Genomic DNA, 22,676 nt, shown 5'->3' with positions numbered 1-22,676 from the left:
ACCTTTTTCACAATTCCATTCGATTAGTTCTTTTTCTCTTGGATCCTTGTTTAGTCCGTGTTGTGTATGTGTGTTTGTTGTACTGCATCCCTCCTATCAATCTACCCCGTCTTCAGATGAGAAATAGAATAGTAATAGTAGTGAATGTATTTATGAAAAATCTGCCTTGAGGGTACTAGAATTAACCTTATAATAAATAAATGAATTTTATTCAAATGTCGTTATGTGCACACATAATTCAGTAGAAACATAGAATGATCTTTTATCCAGATGGATCAGGTTTTATCTGGCGGGCTAGTCCATACGGTGTCATTCCTTTCTGACTGGCGCATTTGTTCGTTCCGTACTGGAATAGAGAATTATCAAACGTAAAGCTTCTTTTCCATCAATTTTCTCCTAAACTGATCGGACGTGATTTGATGGATTATGAAGGAAATGTATCGGAAAAGGACTGCTGTTCATCTCTCAAGAAAGATTAGCATCAATGATCTGTATTTTTGCCGTATTCGTTCGTAAAATTCACTCTCCGGATCATTCATGAACATTTCATTTCCAACAGAGATCTATTGGATAAGTTTCACTTTATAAGTCTAAAGCTAGTGGAATAGATCTTAATTGATAAATTATCTTATATCCTTACCTGTAGTGGAATAACCATTTCACCACGTCGCATCACTGACTCCGGAAATTGTCGTGGACGGCTATGGGACAGCCGGACAACCCACGGTGGGAATTCAACATCAGCACCACGTGCTTGAGCCTAAAATCTCTACGAATATTTTCTTACGGCACGAACCTTAACAACAACAACAAACAAACAAACAAAAAAAAAAAAACTTGGAATAATAAAAGAAATAAGAATAAGTTGAGATACCACGGCGGCAAGGGAACGAAGACATTCTATCACTTTATAGCATTGTTTATTTTCGTACAAATCAACGGTCTGGAAACAGCTGATCTCAGCAACACCGTACGATTTGCATGCTTCCAAAAAATTCGAGATGTTCTCCATCTGAAAATCATTTGATAGGAGGAAATGAGCACTATAGTGCTAAGAAAATGAGACAAACTTTTTGAAATGGCATTTTTGGCTTCGGATTGTATGGCGCTCGACCGCCATTATTGAGAAGCCTATTGATAAGTCTAAAAGTAAAGAAATGAACGCGTGAAGACGTATTAACGTACGTAACGTAAAGAAAGAAACATATAAAGGATAAAAGGACAGAATTCACGACGTTGATCTATCCTGGGGATGCGCCGATGCCTTCCACTTCAATTCAGAATCGTTTGAGGTTTGTGAAAACTTATAATCACTTGCGGAGGCTAACTGATAGGTCAAACTAGTGTTTTTTTCCGTCCAGACAACTCTGGTACCAATTTATCGATCCCGGAGGGATGAAACGCTTTGTTTCGGCGGTTTCGACCCATCGATCGATCGTGCAGTCACAGACGAATCCCTTACCGACTGTGCTACATCCACCTGAGTGGAAAGAAACATATGTGCATGTTAGTTTAGACCTATGACACAATAACCTAATCCATTTCATTGTTTCTGAGTCAATCTAAGCTTCTATGGTAGTTCTATACTGTATCGTTTGACTCTCACTTAATTAGAGTGTAACTGGAATTATCACAACATCGATCCGTGATCTGTACCTAACCCCTCTGCTGTGATCCGGCCGGGGGTTTGGATTTCCCGAATTTATGTGTTCTCTTAGGCTGGAGGAGCCTCTTAACACATCTTCGCTTCATTCAGTTTCGTATTTTCATCTCATTCTCAGTTTTATAATATTTATTGTAGTAGTAGGATATCGTACTGTATTTACGCACCTTTATTTGATGTAACATTACCCAGTGGCGCTTACGTTCGCTTTTATTGTTAATTTCTCTTCAATTTCTTTCTCCCTTTTTCTATTTCTTTCTTTCCTTATTTCTTTCTCTGTTAATACTCTTATTTGATGATTTTTAATTCCTTTATTCCGGTATCAAAAAGATATGGAGCGTTTTGGGAGAAAAAAGAGGCGGACCGAAAGAAAACTTCTACAATTGGTTCGTTGAGTGCCGCGGCCCCGCCCGCAATGGGAACTCGTCCGATTTTCGTGTGTAATCTATAATTTGAATGCCGTGTGAATAGGTTTATTTGAGCTAAATTGTGTACGAAAACACTATTGAGGGCATGACAGAGGCACTGAAATGAACGATTGGTAGCGAACACCACCGTTCCGCTGCAGAAAACCTTAGTTGTTGAGGTTTAATTCCTTTTTTTTGAAAAAAAAACTAGAATTTCGAAATATCAGTCGCTTTAGATTCTTCCCATAGCACGATATTTCAACATGATTTCACTTTTTAATTACATGTAGCCACAGGAGCTCGTGTTGCACCCAACGACCGCGACGCTTCCGCTGGAAATTCGACATACGCATGCTTCTTTTGGGCAGAGAGTCCCGTAAAGCCGAGCGACCGCAGCGCAAGCCACAAATACACCTTTTTGCTATCCAACGTAAAAGAAGTATGGCTACTTGTGTTTGCGTGGCGCACCTCCGTCAAAATGAGTGCTTAGAATAAGGTCCCACTCGAAAAAAAAAGAAAAGAAAAAAGAAGCAACTGAATTCCAGTGGTTCGAAATCTATTCCTTAAATGGATGACATTGTTTGTCACGTTTTGCTGTTGTATAATATTATGTTGTTAATTAGAATCTCATTTTTATCTGTTAATCTCAGTGAATTACGGTAGTTGTGTTGAGTCGTTTTAACTGCTTTAAGTGCTGCTAGTTTTACAAAATCCACTAAAAACATACAAAGAGACCTCAAATTTCTATAGACGGCTCAAAAGGACTTGTTGGGCGGTGCAGTCGGCTGCTCTCGAAATGCTGCGATGGATCGATCGGTTGGAATTGAGGTGGGATCATCGGTGATCGGCGGACTTACTCGAACTGAAGGGATGAGTGGACCTAGCGAAGGTCCCATCCCGATCCCAAATCGTTCGCCCTCAGCGCTGCATGAAGCGCAATCATAATTATAATTGCACCGAGTTTTAGGTCGTTTCCATCAAATTATACATGTCCTAATAATTCACAGGTACATGCCCGACGTCAAGGCTCAGAGGAAACTTAGAATCCTCATTTTCTGGTTTGTTGACGTCATAAAGAATTCAATGCTCTTCATTTCGTCAAGCTCATTTATCTTCAAATACCAATGAAGCGGTTTTTGGATTCTGTGGATCCTTCGGGCGCAAAGACTGGCCTCTTTCGGTCTGGTCAGTTCATCGATCCAATTTTTGGATTTGTAGGCACTGTTTGCCCTATATTTCCTGTGATACTTGCAACGTATATCTTGAAATCCTACATAGATTTACTAGTAAAAATTTAGAAACAATAAAATATTGAATATTGAACTAAACGCTGTCTTTCGTAGATGGAAGTGGACAGCGTCGAAATGTCAGTCATAATGACGGATATTAACGATCTTAGGTTTTGCTTTACATTTTTTTTAGCTGAAAAATTGCAGCCTTCAATATCTCTCTACTTATTCTAAAGTTCTATAGCCCACTGGTCGAAAATGGAATGAAGTTACTTCGTTGGGCGCATCTCAACGTTTCCTGTGGCGCTTTATAAAAACTTCTATTAGGTTGTAAACGTTCGAGAAGGAGCTACTACTTGAAGATGCTACAGTCACTACCGAAGTGTACTGTTGCCAACAATTGGATCATTTGGGAAACAAACTCAAGGTGAAGCAAAACAAAGTATATTTCCTACACAACAACGCCAAACGCTCATGTCGTCAAAGTCACAAGTGAAAAGATTTTGGAGCTTTCTTGGACTTTGATACCTCATCCAACATCCATCTACTCCCCAGACATGGTTCCAGAAAGTACTGTTTGCTCCGGTCGCGTCAGAATCACATAGCCGGAAAAAAAACTTCGACAACGTGGACAACTCCATCTCAAAATGGAAGTGGAAAAGTTTTTTTTTTAATGAGTAGAACACAACACTTCTACTCCTATGTAAAATTATTATCAACAAGATGGCAATAGACACCCGACAACAACGGCTCATGTACATCTTAATTATATTCTGTTTAAAAGAAATAAATTTAAGGATAAAAATGTGAAAAAAATGCTTCTCGAAATTTTACAAATCAATAGAAAATTGGAAACTGTTGCATTCATCAGTTCAAATAAATAACTCGATCTGCACTAATTTCCCCCTTCACAGAAAAATATGTAGCTGATTTCATTCAAGAAGCGATAGAACTACACATTTGGAATTTAAGGAGTGGAATCTTCCTAGAAACGAAAATAACACAAATAAGCAAAAATACAGCAAGTAATGTAGTTGCAATGATTCTGAAACTTCAGCTGTAGAATTTTGAATCTAGAATTTTTGTACCTTTCTGTATCCTCAGTATAATTACATGTTTGTGATCTATACTAGACATAAAGCGTAGGTGGAAGAAAAAAAACATTTGAGAAAATACATAAATAAAATTGGGAAGAGACGTTGGTGATAGATATTATTACTTGATAAGATAATAAAATAGTACTACTACGCTGCTTAGATAATCAATTTTTCCAGTTCCGGTAGAAAAACGGTATTTCTCCTGAATTCTTCGATTGAATTCTCTAGTGGAACGATATTTCTATTGAATTCTCTAATTTTCACACGTTTAAAGCAACTCACTTGCACAAATGAACGCCGTCCTTTAGGAGTTCGGCGACGTCGGCTGCTGATTGACATGTGGTTGGATCACAAGCGTATGGCAATTGTGTCACACTTTCAACCCATAACAGAACTTCGATCGCCTCCTCCAAACTGAATCGGGCTTGGTTCTGGAAAAAGAAGGGGTCTTGCAAGAAAGAAATGTCATGTAAAGTAACGCTGAAATCCTGAAAATGTGCCTTTGTGTAAAATTCAGGCGAAATTCTAATGAGCTCTGTTCCATCTTGTTTTTTTTTTTTGTTTTATGGCACACCTGCAGGTGTTTTCAATAAATAAATAAATAAATAAATAAATAAATAAACAAATAAATAAATAAATAAATTGTGCCAGAATTCTTTATTATTTATATTCATCGTTATGTGAGTTAACTGTACTTCTTTATTTATTTATATTTATAATTATAATTTCTATTGTGTTAGTATAAAAAATTGTGAAAGTTATGAGTGAAACTATGAAAGTCCCAACAATTATTTAACTCCTGAGATGTCCTAACTATTCCGATCCTAGATTGTTGCTGATTTGAGTTTGATAAGTTAAGTGACGTAAGTACATTCGTCCGAATCAAAGCCTTTTTTCTAAGTTTTTTTCCCCAAGTTTTTTAAGTTTCAGTCGTGCATCAGAAATCGTTTGCCCACGGGGGATTCCCAATTTGCACACAAATCAGTGCTGTTTCTTCGGTGATTGCAGGATAACGCATCAAAACCGGTGAGCCTTAAATCCGGAAGACTTGTTCTTAAAGTTCTGTTTTGGAAAGAGTACAGTACCTTAGTTATTCTTGTTACTACATTTCTGTAGGGTAACATTGGTCATTTTAAGCCCTTTTTAAAAATAAGAAAAAATGAAAATAAAAATAAGAACATGAGGACGGGTACCTCACCTACAAAAGGCTTATAATTTGCGTCAGAGCTTGCACTCGTGAGAAGAAAATCACATTAGGTAAATTCTTAAGAGGGTACTAAACTACTGACTTTGTAAAATTTGCTTTGTTTACGTCTTACATAGTTTTAGTGATGTTCGTTTTCTTCTGAAAGGGGATCTGCTCTGCTCCCGTGATGGCCCATGAGGATTGACTCGGCTACACATCATAAATCTTCAAAAAAACATGATTTCCATGCGCTTTTTTCTAAATATCATCTTTTGCAATCGCTTCATGTGGCGCGCAGTGAAACTCTCTCTCACACCAGCATTGAAGCGATTTAACAGGGGATTTTCAAAAAAAAAAGCGCGTTTCGCTAGAGCAAAAGTAGATTTTCCCCCAAAAACGTTTCAAAAATAAACAAAAAAATAATTTCTCATCCTTTTTTCTAAGATTCCATAGGTATCAACGTCTCTTGCAGGATCTATTGCTTTTAAAACAATCAATAATAATACCAATTAATAAATAATAATAATAATTGATTGGTCAGCAAATTCGATTAGGATGTTGAGAAGGCTTAGTATGTAATTACCCTGTTCCTCTTTGTAGTGAAAACGAAATTTCTTCAAGTTGTTTGTCCCTTTAGAAAATATAAAATAAAATAAATGATTTTAAAAATTCTATTCTTCTTTCTACTAACATTCTATCAAAAGTGTGTTATGCAAAAGAAAAGATGCACTTTTCCTGCAACCATTATTGAAATTTTTTAAAATATTATATTTAAAATTCAAAATTTATTTTTATATTTTGAATACAGAATTTTACTCTGTATTTTACTTCTATATATATATATATATATATATATATATATATATATATATATATATATATAGAAGTAAAATACAGAGTAAAATTCTGTATTTTACTTCTATATTCTGTATTTAAAATTTAAAAATATTACTTTAGTATTTTTAAAAATATGTCTATTGGGCTGACTACATAGTTCTCCAGACAGGCAGCGGATTGTTTTTCCAGGAGTTCTGTGACTGAGCATGGGATCAAGGCGAAAAGGCTTCAAAAACAAAAAATAATGAAAAAACTTCAGAAATAAAAAATAATGAAGAACTTCAGTAGAATTATATTTTAAGAATGGAAGGCATAAAAATATGGATGCATTTGTGGATCAGCAAAAGTTTTTTAGCATACCGCACACAGGGAATCTAGTAGAAATTCCCCATTCCGCTCTTATCAAAACATTTACGAATCAGTTAATCTGTTTCTTTCGGAATTGACTTCACGTATGCTGTGGGTTTTGTGGACATTTGTGATCGAGAGATTTTAGATCGTATAAGCAGCGAAGGTAGTACACATTTTGTCGTTTCTTTCAGGAAAAAAAAACACCAAAGGAACCGGTTATCAAAATCCGAAATGTGACCTAAATTACGCATTGTCTGAACATGATTCAGTTTTCAATTACTACTAACTTAGTTGTTACTAAGTAACAACTTCGATGTCAGGCAGTTTTGCCTTCTTTTGAGGTCCCGTGACAGTAATATATCAGAATATAATACAGAAACAGTATATTCCGAAGTGACACTTGTCCAGATTTGAAAAATCTTATTTTTCTATCTTTTTGTTATCCTCTAAAAACTTCGCGAAGGTATCGACCCTTAAATGGTTGCGTTCACCAAAAATCTTCAAGTCCCTTCTCCTCAGAAAAAAAAAGAAAAGAAATCTTCCACAAATTAGGCACAGTTTAGCGAATCCAGCAATCCACCAAGGACGTGCGGATAAATTGCATGTCTTTGAAAAGCGGACTCGGAAATATCCATATCAATGCGACCCCAATATCTGGATAAATGACTCGGAACGGTCGCGGAAATGATTCTCAGGGTGGATTTTCAAAGTTCCTTAGAACAGGAATTACAGTATGCACTAAAACGCGACCATCTTCGCCTACGTTCGAGGATATGATGTATGATCCTAGAGAAACAAAGGAATCAGAAAAATAGTGGAATTTTCCCGAAAAACCATTAATCATGACATTTACATAACAGTTTCGTTTTCTTTTTTATAAGAGACCGCAAGAATGACAGACAAAACTTTGTAAAATCTTTCTTGAACTGTGGAATATTAACGTCGTGCGGAATTATGAACCAAAGAATTTGACAAATTCAGATACCACTGAAGGAAAAAACATTTCTTTTTCGCTTCTCGAGAATCGAATGATTAAAAATTCGAATAATACACAAATTTTTCGCAAGTTCAAGTACTCTTCACATTCCCGTATTTTTAAAGAATTCTCAGCATGCTGGCACCGCGATTTCACGGGTAAATAGTCGTCCGAACGTTGCGTGCAAACATGGATGAGGAGTAGATTAGCCATTTTCCGATCCAGGACACATTTCTTCGTCGCACAAACAATCTTTGCGAATCAATAAATGAAGCCAATTCGGTGCTGCAGGGTTGCTTTGCTTGGATCGGACTCATTCTTTTTTTGCGGCAAGGCGATAGCAGGAGAACTGCTTCTGCTGCGACGATGACTTGATGTTTGATGAGAAATTCAGCGGAATGACTGCCAGTTTAAGAATTTAGAAGGTCTAGCGAGGAAGAAACTTGTAGGGATTTGTAGTTGAGCGGAAAACGTCATGAATTTCGTGGATGTATCGTAGACTGACTAATATCTCAAGTGGAATCGTTTTCAATCGATCCCAAGACGCCTCCAGAGTAGCAATTAAACAACGCGCTATCCTGATTTTATGAACAGATCAAATAATTCTTTTTTTTTTGAATTTTTGAACCAACCACTGTTTAGGAGGTGAAGGATATTCGCGTTGCAGTTGCTAGGAGGAAAGTTTTTATTATGTGAGCCGTCATTCTCCTTCATTCCTTCTTCGACTATCGCCATAAATTTTTTTATTCATCTTAATTCTATCCCATAACGTCGATGTCATCTTCTACACCATGACGAATGTACGAAAAATCCGAAGATTCTCATTAAGAGTAATTTGCTTATTATTCCCATCTATTCATCCAAAATCCTTCTATGTTCCTACTAATATTAATGGTCACTCTACACCTCACACCTCACGTGTTCGCTTAAATCGTTTGATCCAAGAAGATGTGGAGGAAGAGAAAAGGAGAAAAACGAGTAGGGAGAAGTGGTAGAGGAGGAAACCTAAGTTGACGGTGCTTGAACTAAAGTTCTTTGGAATGAATTGAAAAATTGACTGGAGGGGAAAAAAAACTGAAGTTACAACATGTTTTTTTTACGAAGATCAAAGCGTGTGAAATAAAGTTTATTAATTAAGTAAATGTTGGTTTAAAAAAGCCTAGAAAACGAGATGAACCTTCGTTTGACTATAAAAATTGCGGTATTTTAAAACAAAAGTTCTTCTTATGTACAGCAGTTTTTCCCGTTAAAAATCCCAATTTTAGGTCCCATTGTTTTAGGTTCGTCATCGATTCCACGAATGAAAGATCTCCCGTTAAGGAGTTTTGGTCGCCCTCCGTGGTTTTTCTACCACAAATCGGTACCAGTACCCGTACTCGTCGCATTGAGAGAAAAAAAGAGGTTAAATTGTAAACATACGCGCATGAGGTGCAACAATCAGGCACTTGAGGGAAAAAAAGACGAGCACATCGATTCACGAATTCTCGTATACGTATGAGCCGTATTTCCCAAAAAAAAAATTTAGATACGTCATTCATTCCACGATTCTAGGAAGCATTTATTGCTCGGAAGACTAAGAGAGAATGAGAAGAACTCTGTCAGCGATGTTGCTAGGATTAAGGAAAAATTGGAATGAAATTAACGTTAACTTTAGCAATTCCTGAATGACTAACAATTATAGAAATTTCTTTAAAATCTCCAGCTGTTCGGTCGCTGCTAAATTCAATGGACTTACTAGGGTCAAAGTAGTCTTCTAGTGAGTCCAGAGTCAAAGTTGGCCAATCTAATCTAAGGCACAAACTGCGCTAGAGATTCCGTTTGAAATGGTGCGATGGGACCCTGGCTCAGCTCCAGGACTGCAGCTAGTGAGAGGGCCCCACCACAAGCGCAAGCGTCCGGCGCAATTGTTTCACAGTTCGTTACGCTTTCACGAAACTATAAATAGAACTCGATGGAGTTTTTTTTTAAGATGTCTATATAGGCTTTGTAAACTGTAACGGTTAGGAGGAGGTCTCGTAACACTTTTTATGTTCATGGATTCCATCAGAGGTCGGTTAATCCGGCCCGAATACGATAGTTCGATGAACGTTCCAGATTTCAAGCGGTTATGCACGGGCCGACACGTCCAAAAAACCATCAACAACGGCGCGCTTTTTGAAACGCTTTTTTTTAGAATTATTAATTTAAATCCAAAAAATTTAGCCAGTAAGGCTAATAATATAATAATATAGTTGTAATATAGCTTTAATTATATATACAATATAGTAAGTATATAATGATATAGTTATATAATATAGCAAATAATAATTTTCTAATTTTTGCGTAAGAAGCTGAAGTTTAGTTATCAGTTCTGTACAGAGGAGATTTTTGCTACAGTAGCTGAATAGCAAAAATGGTTTTTAATGGATTGACAGGTGATTTTCACTCTTCTCATTACTTTATACACTTTATGCAAATGAGTTTGTCGCCGTGCTTCTTTTTTTCGTATTTTAGTAGTAAATTTAATACATTAGAAAAAAAACTTATCCTACAAAATAATCGAATATAGTGCTCCCTTTATTATTCATGTGTATCGATTAGATTGTCCTATAAGCTTCCTTACGCAGTCGTGAACCCATTTATTCACAGCAACCGAAGTCCTCGACCGAAAGAATCAACAATCTATCAAATCGATGGTCGAATACTTCCGACAACTCTACTGACTATATATATTTTTTATTGGAATAGTTTTGTTGCTTAATTTAAAAAAAACCCAAAAATATCAGAAAAGTAGGGAAAAAACCTACGGGAGGACCGAATATTTGAACAAAAGAAGGATTGCAACTGAAATTTGCTAAAATAAAATGATAGAACAGGAATTAAGCGTGTGACAATTTTTTAAGACCACTATGAATTGTCGCTTAGATGAAGCGATCCTGATCGTGCTAGGGTAATTGCTCCTTGAATAGAATAAACTTACTGAAACGCAGAAAATTTGCCCAAAATCAAGTAAATCTACAGGCATCTATGCGAACAATCGTCTACTGTGACGAAAAAAAAACTGTAACTGTAAAACGAAGTTGTAAGTAGTTGCAGGGCGTAAAAAGTTAAAGAAATCTAGTTTCTTAAGTTAGTTAACCGCGTCACAGTCATCGGAACGTAAAGTAAGAAAGGAACTGTAGCCGAAGTTCTAAAAAATGCTACATTCTATGGAAAATGTTACAGTGAGCACACAAGTCACAAAGAAGTTTTCGTGGAAAAAAATAAACAGAGGTAAATTATTGCTAGACCATTTCGCATCATTTTTCACATCATCCCTTTCTCTCCTCGGATCGTCGAATTCGAGTTTGAAAATGCGAAATGAGGTTGTTTTCGATCGTCTTCGTTCCGATAAGAGCACTGAACAATGGAGGAAAATCCTTCTTAGTAAACGCAATTGTCGACTTAGATCCACGATTAACTTATATATGGGCCGGGTGTGCGTGAATGGGACAATGGAAACGGCGATGGAAATTAGTAGGATCATCGAATCGACGATCCGTTCCTCGGTGGATTTATCGACGACATACACGGGTATGTATGGGTATGGTTGTCGCCAATATGACTGGAATTAAGAAGTTGCGGTGCCGCCGCGATGAGATGTCCTTGACGCACGGCCGAGGATCTGGACTTGTGACTGTCGTTGTCCGCCACCGTTGCACCCCGAAATTGACACGAATGGAGACGTACAGCTGTGCGGAAATGGAAATTGGCGCCACACTCACTCACTCACTCACACACTGTACGTCACAATGTCGCACACAACTAGTTCTCTCGACATTGCACCGATCCACCGATAGGGAAAAAACCCGAGGAGATTCACCTTGAGAGACGTTTCTTAGGAGGTCAGTATGGAGAGCGGAAATTTTATGGCTAAATGCGAAGAACTGGCTTCTATCTCAAATTTTTAACACATTTCAAAAAATATTTTAAGAAATATAAATTAATACTATTAAAAATTATAAATAAAGCCCCTTTCTTTCATGTCTTCATACGCTTTAAGTGCTCTCAGTGTTTTTCTGAGGTAGATTTGGCCGGTTTGAAAAGAACTAACAAAGTGGAAAGGCTAAAAGTCTAAGAATTTGAATAAATATGCCAAAAAATGCCTCTGAGGTCATATCATTGACAAATTTCGTGCTGCAAAGTAAAAAGTAGTAGTAAATCACCCATATTCTACCCATATCGTGGGATCAGAACCAATCAATATCTAAAAAATTCAGCTCCATGAATCCAAATGAGCTTGGACCTAAGGAGGAGCACATATTTACGTCAGTGCAAAATTGCTATTCCTTTCTGAGCAGGGAACTACCAAGATTTTTGGGGGAACTTTTCCACGAAGAATCTTATCGTGACAAAAACCCTACAGTTTCCTAGTTAGAATTTCTTGTAGACCTTTATAAAATATTTTATGAGGCTAAACAATTTTATTCTTCTTGTTTTTCAAAATTTTTATCTTTTAAGGGATCAAAATAAAAGCGAAAATTCCACGAGCACAAAAGAGAAGACGCGATCGCACTCTACGCGTTTTTTTTTATCACCTCAAAATGGAACAAAGGCATCGTGTTGTTGAGCCGTCAAGTAAACATCGAACACGGTGTACGTCTTTTGTGATGTGTATGTCATCCAGCTTAACGGAGGCCGGAAAAAACATGTCCTGCAACTCGCTGCTTCTTGAAATCGTTTGCGATTCGATGGAGAGAGAGCCTATCTATGGCCGTTGAGTCAACGTTGCCGTGTCGATCATTTCGAATTTTATGGCTATTGTAAGAGTTTCGCATCAAAAAAAAAAAGCAGGAGGAGTGTGCCAGGTGCTTGGAATGGAAATGGAACGAAGCAGTGATCGAAGAACAAGAAAGAAACGAATTCTTTTGCGAATGGCGCCGAACTATCGAAGAAAACTATTTTTATACTGTCTAGTTCTAAGAACTAGTCAGCGTTCCAATTCGAAGACTTCCTCCTCAACCAAAAAGAAAGAAACGAAACTGGAACGGTTGCTTCTCGTGTGCAGAAAGGCATCTTTCGAAAAAATTTAAAGAGATCTGCAGATACGATTCCTGGTATGACATTTATTTGCTTTTATTCAATCCCGCACTCATGGAGCTGGATAGACTTGAAATAACAAAGATTAGAAGTGAAAGTACTTTGAAAAAATTCCAAATAAAATTAATTTAAAGGAGTTGACTGGCTAAAATCTTTAAATACATCGAAACTTTTTTGAAATTGAGTTTTTCTTCAAGGAAAATGAATACAACAACGGGCATAAGCACCAATTCTTTAAGGAAAACCATGAAAAAATTTACTAAATTCCAGAACAATCTTTCCTTTTCTTAAAAATTCAGGCTACATCGTCTAGGGAGAGATTAAATGTTGATCGCAGTCCAAAACGATCAAGACGAAATACGACAGCGAAGAAATTAGAACAATCGAAAGTTAATCACTGGAAATTGTTGTCAGACGTGGAACAATTGTGTTAAGCCCTACTAATTGAACGAAAACCGGTCTTGAAATCGAAAGAAAAGTGGAACAAGCGAGAACAATGTAAAACGCATATTGAAATGATGTTCCAGAAGACGATATGACAGAGAGCAAAAAAAAAATTGACAAGCAAAACTAAATACAAGAATTGGGCAGAATCAAACAAGCGGATTACCTGGATCGGGTACTTGAACATAGCACAGATCCTAGAGGATTGTTCTCCTATAGTGATCTCTGGTCAACTGTGATGGAAAAAAAATTAATCGTCGAGATTTTTTTTTGCAGGATGGACTGAGAGATGAATAAGATACTGTTAACATCATCGCTATTTTCATGAATTTTATCAATTTTGACTGAAAACCAACTTCATCAACCACCAAGAGCCATGGCATCCGAGTTTACATGAGGGGTAGAATTTCCTTTTTCCAAAGAATCCCATTAGACCCAAAAGAAGAATATTTTCGACAATATTCGGAAATTAAATCGATTTCGCTATGTAGGTGTTAAATCAGAAATGTCCTACAGTCAGGTTCTGAACTATCTAGAAGAGCACAATTCCGTAAGCAAATTGAGCTTTGGGACCTTCGCTCACCTTTGGAGTTTGATTTAAGCTAGCAAAGGTTCCATCTAGGGAACAACTACTTACGGATCCAAATAAATAAATAAATAAATGCCCCAGGGTTCAGGTCATTTTGATCCAATTATAGTCTTTTTATAGGAGAAAAAAAGGTGTTAGGGAGGGAGAGGGACACGGTCTTTCTAGAAAAAGGCAAAAAAAAATCATAATGGCTTACCTCTACGCTAGATATTTAGCACGGATTCTTTCGAAAAAAGTACTTAATTAGAGGTCTAAGCGAAAATAGCACGAAATCACGGAGAAATAGTAGCAGGACATAAGTTTGAGCGCATTTTTTGAAGTCTTTATCAACAAGAGAATTCCATTTAGTTTTCAAAGCCATAGAACGAGGAGAGATGTGACGGCTCGATATCACAAAGTCTCTTCTATGAGCATACATATGATCTCGTGAGTATATTATACAAGGAGGCAAATAGAAAATCCAGAAAGCCTAGTGAGAGCCTGAAAAGAAAAAAAAAGAGATTGAATCGCACTAATACCCTAGAAAAAAAGAAAGAAAGAACTAGGTCAAAATAGGATCCAATTTGGGTTGTGGTGACTTGATGGAAAATAGGAATATAAGGATGTCCGGCTCTATTAAAGAGAACAATTATTGAAATATAAGGATAGTTTGGATGGAAAAACGTAGTAAAATTACTTTCATAGCACATCTATAAAGGAAAGAAACTTCAATGAGAGTTTTTAATGATAGTTGATTTGTTTAAAGTGAATCTGGTTTATTGAGTTAACTCACCAGGGTAAGAATGAGCAAATAAACAAGGTGTACACTTGTTACGGTAAACAGTGGATAAGGAAAAATCAAAGAAAACGTGAAAAAATTTGAAGAAGAAACCTCTACATAGTCATAATGTTCACCTTTTTCTCAAGCTCTCTGCTGAGTCCATAGCTGGGTCCATGGTTAGCCATGTTGACTACTGCGGTGTCGCTTAAGTCGTCGGTAAAACGAGCAACTATGTAGATTCGTAGATCCTAAATTTATCTATGGATAGCTGTGGATCAGGAACGAGTTCGAAACTCTGAACGACGAGATGAGAGACGAACGATGAAACGACGACGACGAAGACGAAGACGACGATCACGGCGACTTTCTCTCTGGGTATTTCTCGGCCCGGCCACACGCACATACGACACAGACGACGGACAGACAGAGAGACATACGCACGCCCTCTCCTCCCTTCCCAATGAGACACACACACACTCCCTGCGCGATGTTTACGATTCAGGTGGTTGTACTACGACCCGAATTGCACCAGTAGATCGTACGAATACTACTACTACTAGCACTAATGATCCGAATGTAAAACATTGTAATGATAAATCGAATTCGATCGAACAGATCTAAAATGAGTCCGGGAAAAGTTCGCCAAAGCCCGAATCACAACCACCATCGAATATATCATATGTCGATGACAAGTCACTCGTGGCTACGATTCGTCATCCGTACAGGAATGCGGCGACGACGACCGACGTTTCAACGGACTGACCGTCCGTCCGTCCGTCGATTGTCGTCGCTTGCGGTTCGCGCTCAACACCTAATCTAATGGAGAATAATTGAGCGTAGAGGAGAATTAGCGAGTTTTCCGAGTGGAAATCCTTGCCCTTTAAACGTGATTCTTGTTGTACTTTTTGTCTTTGTCTTTAATTTTTCTCCTAATCCCAGTTGAGAATCCAGAAATGTTGATGATAATCTGCGCCGTTCGTTATACGCTTAGAAGCTACGCACACGCTTACGGGGTTCATCGGCGATGTTTTCCCTCATGCATTACTCATTGCTCGATTCATCTCTCAGTTTGTATTGATTGATTAGACTATATAATTCTAGTAATAAGCTAGGATTATTTGATGAAGAAACACACACAGTACCCCTTTAATCTTTTTAGATTGTTAGACATACACAGTACCCCTCTAATTTCTTTTTTTTTAATTTTTTTTTTAAACTTCGAAAACATCACCGAAAGCACTTCTTACTGAAGAGTAGCACGTTCTTGTAAAATTTTCTGGTAACACCCAACCATGCGCAGGAAATAGAAACAAAAGGCGAAAGAAGCTTTCTTTTTCTTCTTTTCTTTTCCGCAAAAAAAAGGAATGTGGAGCAACTTAATTAAGCGCTGTACATCCAATTATATTAATTATTCATTCGTGAAGCAAACATAGCCAACGCAGTGGCAGGTGAGTACGCGATTACGCGATCAGTACTATTTCATCCAGAGACTAGAAAAAACTAGAGATTATCCTAAATTTCACGTTTTGATCTTTCGAACAACAATTCCTTTTTTTCTAGTTTCCAAGTCTTTGTAGTTCATATCATATGCTCAAAAATAATATAAAAGCTTATAAAATCAATTCAAATGAATTAAAAATAAATTAAAGTCTTATATTGATAAAATAATATGATAGAAACAACAGTAATAATGATAATCATACGTCTAACAAAGCGGAGCAAGGGAACGTTTCAGACGAAATTCAACCTTTATAAATAAGATTTAAAATTACGGATTAAATTATATTAATTAATTAGATTATTAAAAAAAAAGAAATCAGTTAAGAGTAGTTCTCATGAAACTATCAGGATATGTGTACGTGAATGAGAAAAAATAAATTAATTAATTAAAATTAAATTAAAAATAAGTAAGTAAATACAGGATATATGTACGTAGATGCTGTGCAGAAACGTTTCAAAGACAACGCAGGAATCGTAGCCACATTGAAAAAAAAAGATCTCGCTCTTTCCATAGAAACTGCTACGAAAAAAAAAAACAAAAGGTCTTGCGACATGGGAGAACAAATAATGGGATTTTATTATCTTGTTTTTGCACTGTTCTTTTGAAAATCTTTCCAGCAAAAGTAAAATAATCACAACCCGAAGAAAAAGTGAGAAAATATTAGTGTTTGGTTTTTTTTCTAAATTTGGCACAATATTGGCCGTAATAAAAAGAATAACAAACAAATTTCTAAAGCAGGTTCTACTCTTTCTTGTTTTGGAAAGTACTCTATCATAATCAATCAATAGCTCACTTACTAGGAACCTTTTTGTCATAATAGGTCAACTTTCCAAGCTGCACAATTTCACATTTCAAATTTACTACAACAACTTTTAACCATTTATTTTTCTAACAATACATTACGTTGAAACAGACGTTTGGAAAAACCTATCTTTTTTGCCTTTAGAATGGTGAAAAAAAATGTAGACATTAAAATTTGTTTTTTTTTTTCACATCACACCATAGCTTCAAGGATCTTCGTCCATGTCCACCTTAACTTACCTTAGCTTCAGCAAGGAACAAGTTTCAACAGTCCTCAACAGATAGTGTAAAGCTCCTCAAATGTATACTCGGTTACAAATCCATTATGTAGATCCTTTATGGAAAATGCGAAAAAATCAATATGAAAAAAATCCATTGAAAAAAAGAAGATTCTCGTCTTAAAAAAAGTTGTGGTCACGCTGGTTACAGCGCCGGGAGCGCCGAGAAGCAAAAGGTCAAAAATGGAGGGATTTTTGATGCCGGTCACACATGAGTCAAAAAATGAGTCATTAGTATAATAATCAATAAAATTCCAATGTCTGTTATGGAAAGAGTGGGTGTGGATGATTTTCTGGTTCTGGTATGATTTAATCATAATATAATGATTTAATAGTTGCAGCATATTAATAGTATAATGACCTTAATGCCCTTAATAGATGAAATTCGATTTAAATGGGTTTGGAAATGTGCTCGGGACCTTAAGCACATAAAAACGATGCGCCATCACCGCGAAACAGAGGACATTTGCAAATGTACGGTTCTTTCTCTTACGCCGTAATTATCACATGGTCTTCTTTGTTCGGTTTTTTTTTTCAAGTTCTCTTTCTTTTATCATCTTTGAGTTTATCGACCAGCGGAGTATTTGGGTCTTTGCAAGAAGGATAAAGGATAAGGATAAGGATGAAAAATAAAGTGCACAAAATCGATCAATCCTTCATGGATTAAACCTAACTATTCGACTTGTAAGAAGAGGATAAGAAAAACTACTGAGTGGTTCTTAAAGGAAATTAGCAGCAGCTCCCTGAAAATCGCTCCTTCCCAAAGCGTAAACTTTGTTAATGTTGTAGGAAAATGTAAGAAAGAAGTAAGAAAAAAAAAGAAGGAAGTAAGGAAGAAAAAAAAGGTTGAAAGAAAAAGATTAGTGTTAGATAGACAAATTACTAAACTGACTTGAATAAGCCCTTCGAAATTTCAGGAAAAAACTTAGCGAAATATTCCGTGGTTCTAGATCATAAGTTGTACCTAGAAGCTGTGAACTGGTTTTAAATGTAGTGTAATCAGAAAATACTAACAGAGAATTTTTTAAAATAAAAGAAGTCAAATTTTCTAGTGTAATTGTAATTTGTTTTTTTTTTCATTGCACAAAACTAAAAAATGAATAGCTAAAAAAATGTCTCCTAAAACTGTAGATATTTCAGGCTTAGTTTCTTAATGGACCATAATTATAATCACTGAGTAATTAAAAGTCAAACATTCCGATTGACAAAAATTTGTGTGAATGATGAAGGATAGGATCTGTGAACATAAAAATCCGTTTTTTTTTTCTTTCTTTTCCTTTCGTTTCGAAGAAATTTACTATAAAAACTCCCAACCATTTATTTTTCTAACAGTTTATTACGTTGAAACAGACGTTTGGAAAAAAAAAACTTGCCCTTATTTTCTATCCTAGAAAGAGTGAAAAAAAATGTAGACATTAAAATTTGGAATCACAGCTCCACATTATATTTATAATTTGATATTTATTTAAAATGTTTGCTTTTTTATAACATCAGCAAAACATTTTGTACTGTTAAACTTTCATGTGAACTTTTGCGAAATCCGCGAGAAACGAGTTTCTCGGAGAAGTTTTTTTTTCCCCGGGAAACTTTTATTCATGACTACTTTATCAGCCATCAACGACGAGGCATCTCAGCCAGTTGACCGTTATCTCGTACGAGTATATAAAAGTGAAAAAAATAACATGAAAATAATAAAGTAATGTAAAAAAAATAATAAAACGATGTAAAGATTCAGGGGGATATTACCATATTCCATATTACCATATATTTTTGTGGGATATTGTCTTTTAAAGTAGGGACTCCTTACATCTACAACTGCTTACAGAGACTTCTGGAGACTTCGATTTTAGAGAAATGTCGAAAAATCCGCTGTAGATCGGGAAATGAGGTGTATTGAGAGCGCACAGTTCACTCATCCGACGAAGCTACTCTTTACACTCTTACATGCGAATAAATGGAACAGGATTTGCATGAAATAGAGTAGTGGATCAAATAACCTAACAATACGACTCTTTACAGCCGATGACTAAATAAAAACGAGTAAGATGATGACAAGTGACTCTACCATAAACGTACATGAAACGCAGTGACGGTTATCCATTTACGATTTCATTCGTTACAGACCGGTGTCGTTAACGTTATTCTTTAAGATTTCCGGAACTTCCCCATCTAAGTGTAAAGTGACAGAAACGGTGTCTTTCCGAATAAAAAGTAGACCTCGTAGTCATTTTATGGGAATCCAATCATAAGAATAATTTATTAAGGAGTATTTGCCGATCGAACATGCCTAGAAAAGCAAAGAAAACTGACAGTAGCCAGTAGAGAATCGTGTGAAGTTCCAGACATTTCGTGGACTCCAAATTTCCAAAGTCCTTAGAAATAGATACATTCCACTCTAGTTTCTTTTCTATGGTTTCTAGTTCTGGAGCTATGTGGGAGAAAACCGGATAGGACACACATAACCAGCACATTTGGATCCTAAGCCATGTATGAGCAGGTAATTAACACAAGTGTCACTGTACGAATGTGATGAGAAGCGTATTCGATTACTGTAGGAAATGAGAGGATATCGGAGGGTACCTTAGGAGGAAAACTAAGAAAAACAACCAGTATTGGGAGTAATATAAGAAGTTAGAGAATAACAATGTCCTAGTCCACTATAATGTTGGAAAAATACGTTTTCTTCTCGGAAAATTCGTTCCAACTCCTGGAAATTCCCAAAAAAAAGTCCCTGATATTCCTTAGCGTCGGTTTTTTTTTTTCGAATAATATTGCAATTGCATACATTGAACGATAGGTTTGGAGTTTTTGAGCGTGAATGATAATTGGGCAACTTGCCAAACCACTCAGAATGTAATGAAAATGTAAATATTCCTGTTAAATATGCTCGATAATTACGGTAATTAAAAATAATGAAAAGTAAATAATGATGAATAGAAGGAATGAATAAATTTATCTCGTCGGTTTCATCCTTCTGGATCTTTAGAACTTCATCAACCAGCAAACGGAAAAAAAAACAGAACTGGGTAGCGGTGTGGAGAGAACTGGTCGCGGATTAGTGGATGAATAGTTTTTGTTTGGGGCATTTGATGGTTGCGTTAGGGCGTAACACGTAAAAATAATCCAGATGACTGATTCAAATGGGACACAATACATTTCTCTGAAAATGGAAAAATGGACACGTTCTTCGTAAGTCGAAACGTATTTACATCTGTTCTCCTAATCGATAGGAGACAGAAAAAGAAATATCGAAGAAAAATAAAAGAAACACTTTGAAATTTACAAAATTTGATGCAGAAGTGAAAATATGGATTTCTAGGCTTTAAAAACAGCATTTCAATAAAATAAAAGAATTGACTAATTAAAATGTTTCCAGTAATTGTTCTCTTCCTCTCCTTTTTCCTTGCTCACTTCTTATGTGACTGGAACCAAAACTTGAAGGTTGTCCGCTAAACTCTTATGCTCTTTACGTTATCGAATAAGGAACGAGTTTGTTCGAGGATTTTTTTTTTTCAATTTCCGTTTGGCTCTCACCAATCTTTCTCCATATTTACTATTATCTTTTTTTCCTTTCCTTCTGTTTGCACTCTATCATTTCAGGTGAAGACGAAATTTCACTTTGGTGATATAAGGAAGCTTTCTGGAATCATAAAATTCGGGAAAATAACCATTAAATTATTATTTTGAATTAATTAAATTATTGAATAATTAGATAATTATTAAATTATTAAAATTATTTAGGACAAAACTACTAGCTCCACCACATCAACTAAATTCTCTAGAATAAATTCAATTTTGTCAATTTCCGATAAGGCAACAATCAGGACGCTTGACACCAAAATGTGATCAAGGGATTGATTGATTCCTGCCTAAAAGATCCACTATTTGCTTTAGAAGAAAAGCACACTTTTTTGTTCACCGTTCATTTCCAGAACGAAAGATGCACTACGACTATCGTTCCATTTCACGACCAAAACGATTGTTTGCTCAAAATGTTTGTACGCTTCCTAAAACAGCTATAGGGGAAAGATATAAAAGAGGAAGATGCTCGTGGTTTTTCTTAAAATAACCATAATTTTGAATCCAGAAAACTCTAAATCAAACAATTCTATGGTAGCGACAGTAAGACAGATGTGGGAATTCTCATTGTTTGGGCTATGACTAAAATTGGCAATCCTTATTACTATCTTTATCTAATCTTTATTAAGAGCCAATGTTTTAGCATTATTGACTTCGTCAGAGCCTGGAAAAGTCGAAGTCGCGAGTGATTTGTCCTTTTAAACTCCTCATCATCCTACAGAAAGCATTCATACGGGTTACAAGCAATGGACGACAGATTGGTTAGTGCTTACCTAATCTGCTGATATTAGTAACGGAGCACAATACCTAGTACCACAATTATGAGTGATGAGAGTCTTCTTTTTTCATAGCGGTCCGCCCCGTGGATCAAAACCCAGAGAGCTTTGGGACCGGTCTAGCTCGCTTGTGATTGCAATGCATTCATCCTTTTGGTTTATTTTTGGACTATGGGCATTTATGTAAGATGTTTTTTGGCGTAGTGAAGTAATAAATAAAGTGAAAATAGTAAATGGATTTGTTGTTATCCCGGATTCGAAGGACAAGATCGTAAATTTAAGCTCTACACAAAAATTCTCAAAAAAAAATGTTCTGCTATGGGTACTGAAAGAGGTGAAAAGTTCTACAGACTGTGGGTTGAGATCTGTTAGTGGTGTTTCCACAATCGTGAAGCAATTCTGTAGGCCTACCTGCGTCAACAGCTTCCTACCGATCTGCTCATATCGTCGAAGTTGAAAGATAAACAGAATCGAATCCTTTCTTCACAATCCAAAAACGTTGAGAAACACAGTCTGTAGCCAAATATCCATTGGATACAGATGGAATGGACCAGATTTGTAATTTTTTTGCACCTGTAAGAGATTCTGCTCAAACAATCTAGGAGCGAGCGCAAATATGCTAACCAAAAGAAAATATCATGTATTTACACCACGAACTATTCCATTTAAAAAAAGGAAACGATAATAGTATATCTATGTCGGTAATTAATTAATTACAAAACCATTGTAAGCTCTTTTCCAAAGTAAATACACTTCGAGATGTCGTTTTAGCTGTAAATTTTAAAAGATTTAAAAAAATAATCTATGGATCATGACATGGGAGCGAACGCAAAGAGACGATGAGTAATTTGTATATGTTTCTTTTGGTGTTAGAAATAAATAAGGGAAGAAAGTAAAATTATAACACGAATGCGGTAAATTCTCGGTCATTCTATGTTATTTTCTGGACGTTTATCAGTGGTTAAAAGAATGAATTTGAAAAAATAAAATAAAATAGATAGGAAAATGGATGAAAGAAAAGATCACAACAACACAAACCTTGACCATAGATCTGTCAAGTATCGACGTGATGATTGGTGTTTGATTTCCTTCCACGTGGAAAAATCAGGATACGTATCTGCAATTCTCATAGCTGTTTGCACAT

The 22,676-nt window shown here is 36.2% G+C and overlaps 1 protein-coding gene across 3 annotated transcripts; it reads right to left on the bottom strand.

Moving 5' to 3' along the window:
- Positions 1–262: 262 nt before the first annotated feature.
- Positions 263–22,662, bottom strand: RB195_016628 (uncharacterized protein; the record flags this gene model as incomplete). Of its 3 annotated transcripts, XM_064183241.1 has the most annotated exons (10): positions 263–346; positions 641–760; positions 875–1,012; positions 1,071–1,143; positions 4,679–4,827; positions 14,732–14,845; positions 14,918–15,050; positions 15,321–15,475; positions 21,964–22,105; positions 22,571–22,662. In XM_064183241.1, 10 exons carry the CDS (start codon positions 22,660–22,662, stop codon positions 263–265), a joined length of 1,200 nt encoding a protein of 399 aa, XP_064039121.1. The 3 variants fall into 3 exon arrangements, with proteins under 3 accessions (XP_064039121.1, XP_064039122.1, XP_064039123.1); XM_064183242.1 differs by lacking the exons at positions 14,918–15,050; positions 15,321–15,475 and having other exon boundaries at positions 21,944–22,013; positions 22,071–22,105; positions 22,571–22,579; XM_064183240.1 differs by lacking the exons at positions 14,918–15,050; positions 15,321–15,475; positions 21,964–22,105; positions 22,571–22,662 and having other exon boundaries at positions 14,732–14,782.
- Between the last annotated feature and the right edge of the window lie 14 nt (positions 22,663–22,676).

Source organism: Necator americanus, chromosome II (assembly GCF_031761385.1).
Source record: "Necator americanus strain Aroian chromosome II, whole genome shotgun sequence".
In the NCBI taxonomy this organism is placed as follows: Eukaryota; Metazoa; Nematoda; class Chromadorea; order Rhabditida; family Ancylostomatidae; genus Necator; species Necator americanus.
The sequence above is the reverse complement of the archived record's forward strand: the minus strand, read 5'-3'. Positions and strand labels throughout refer to the sequence as shown.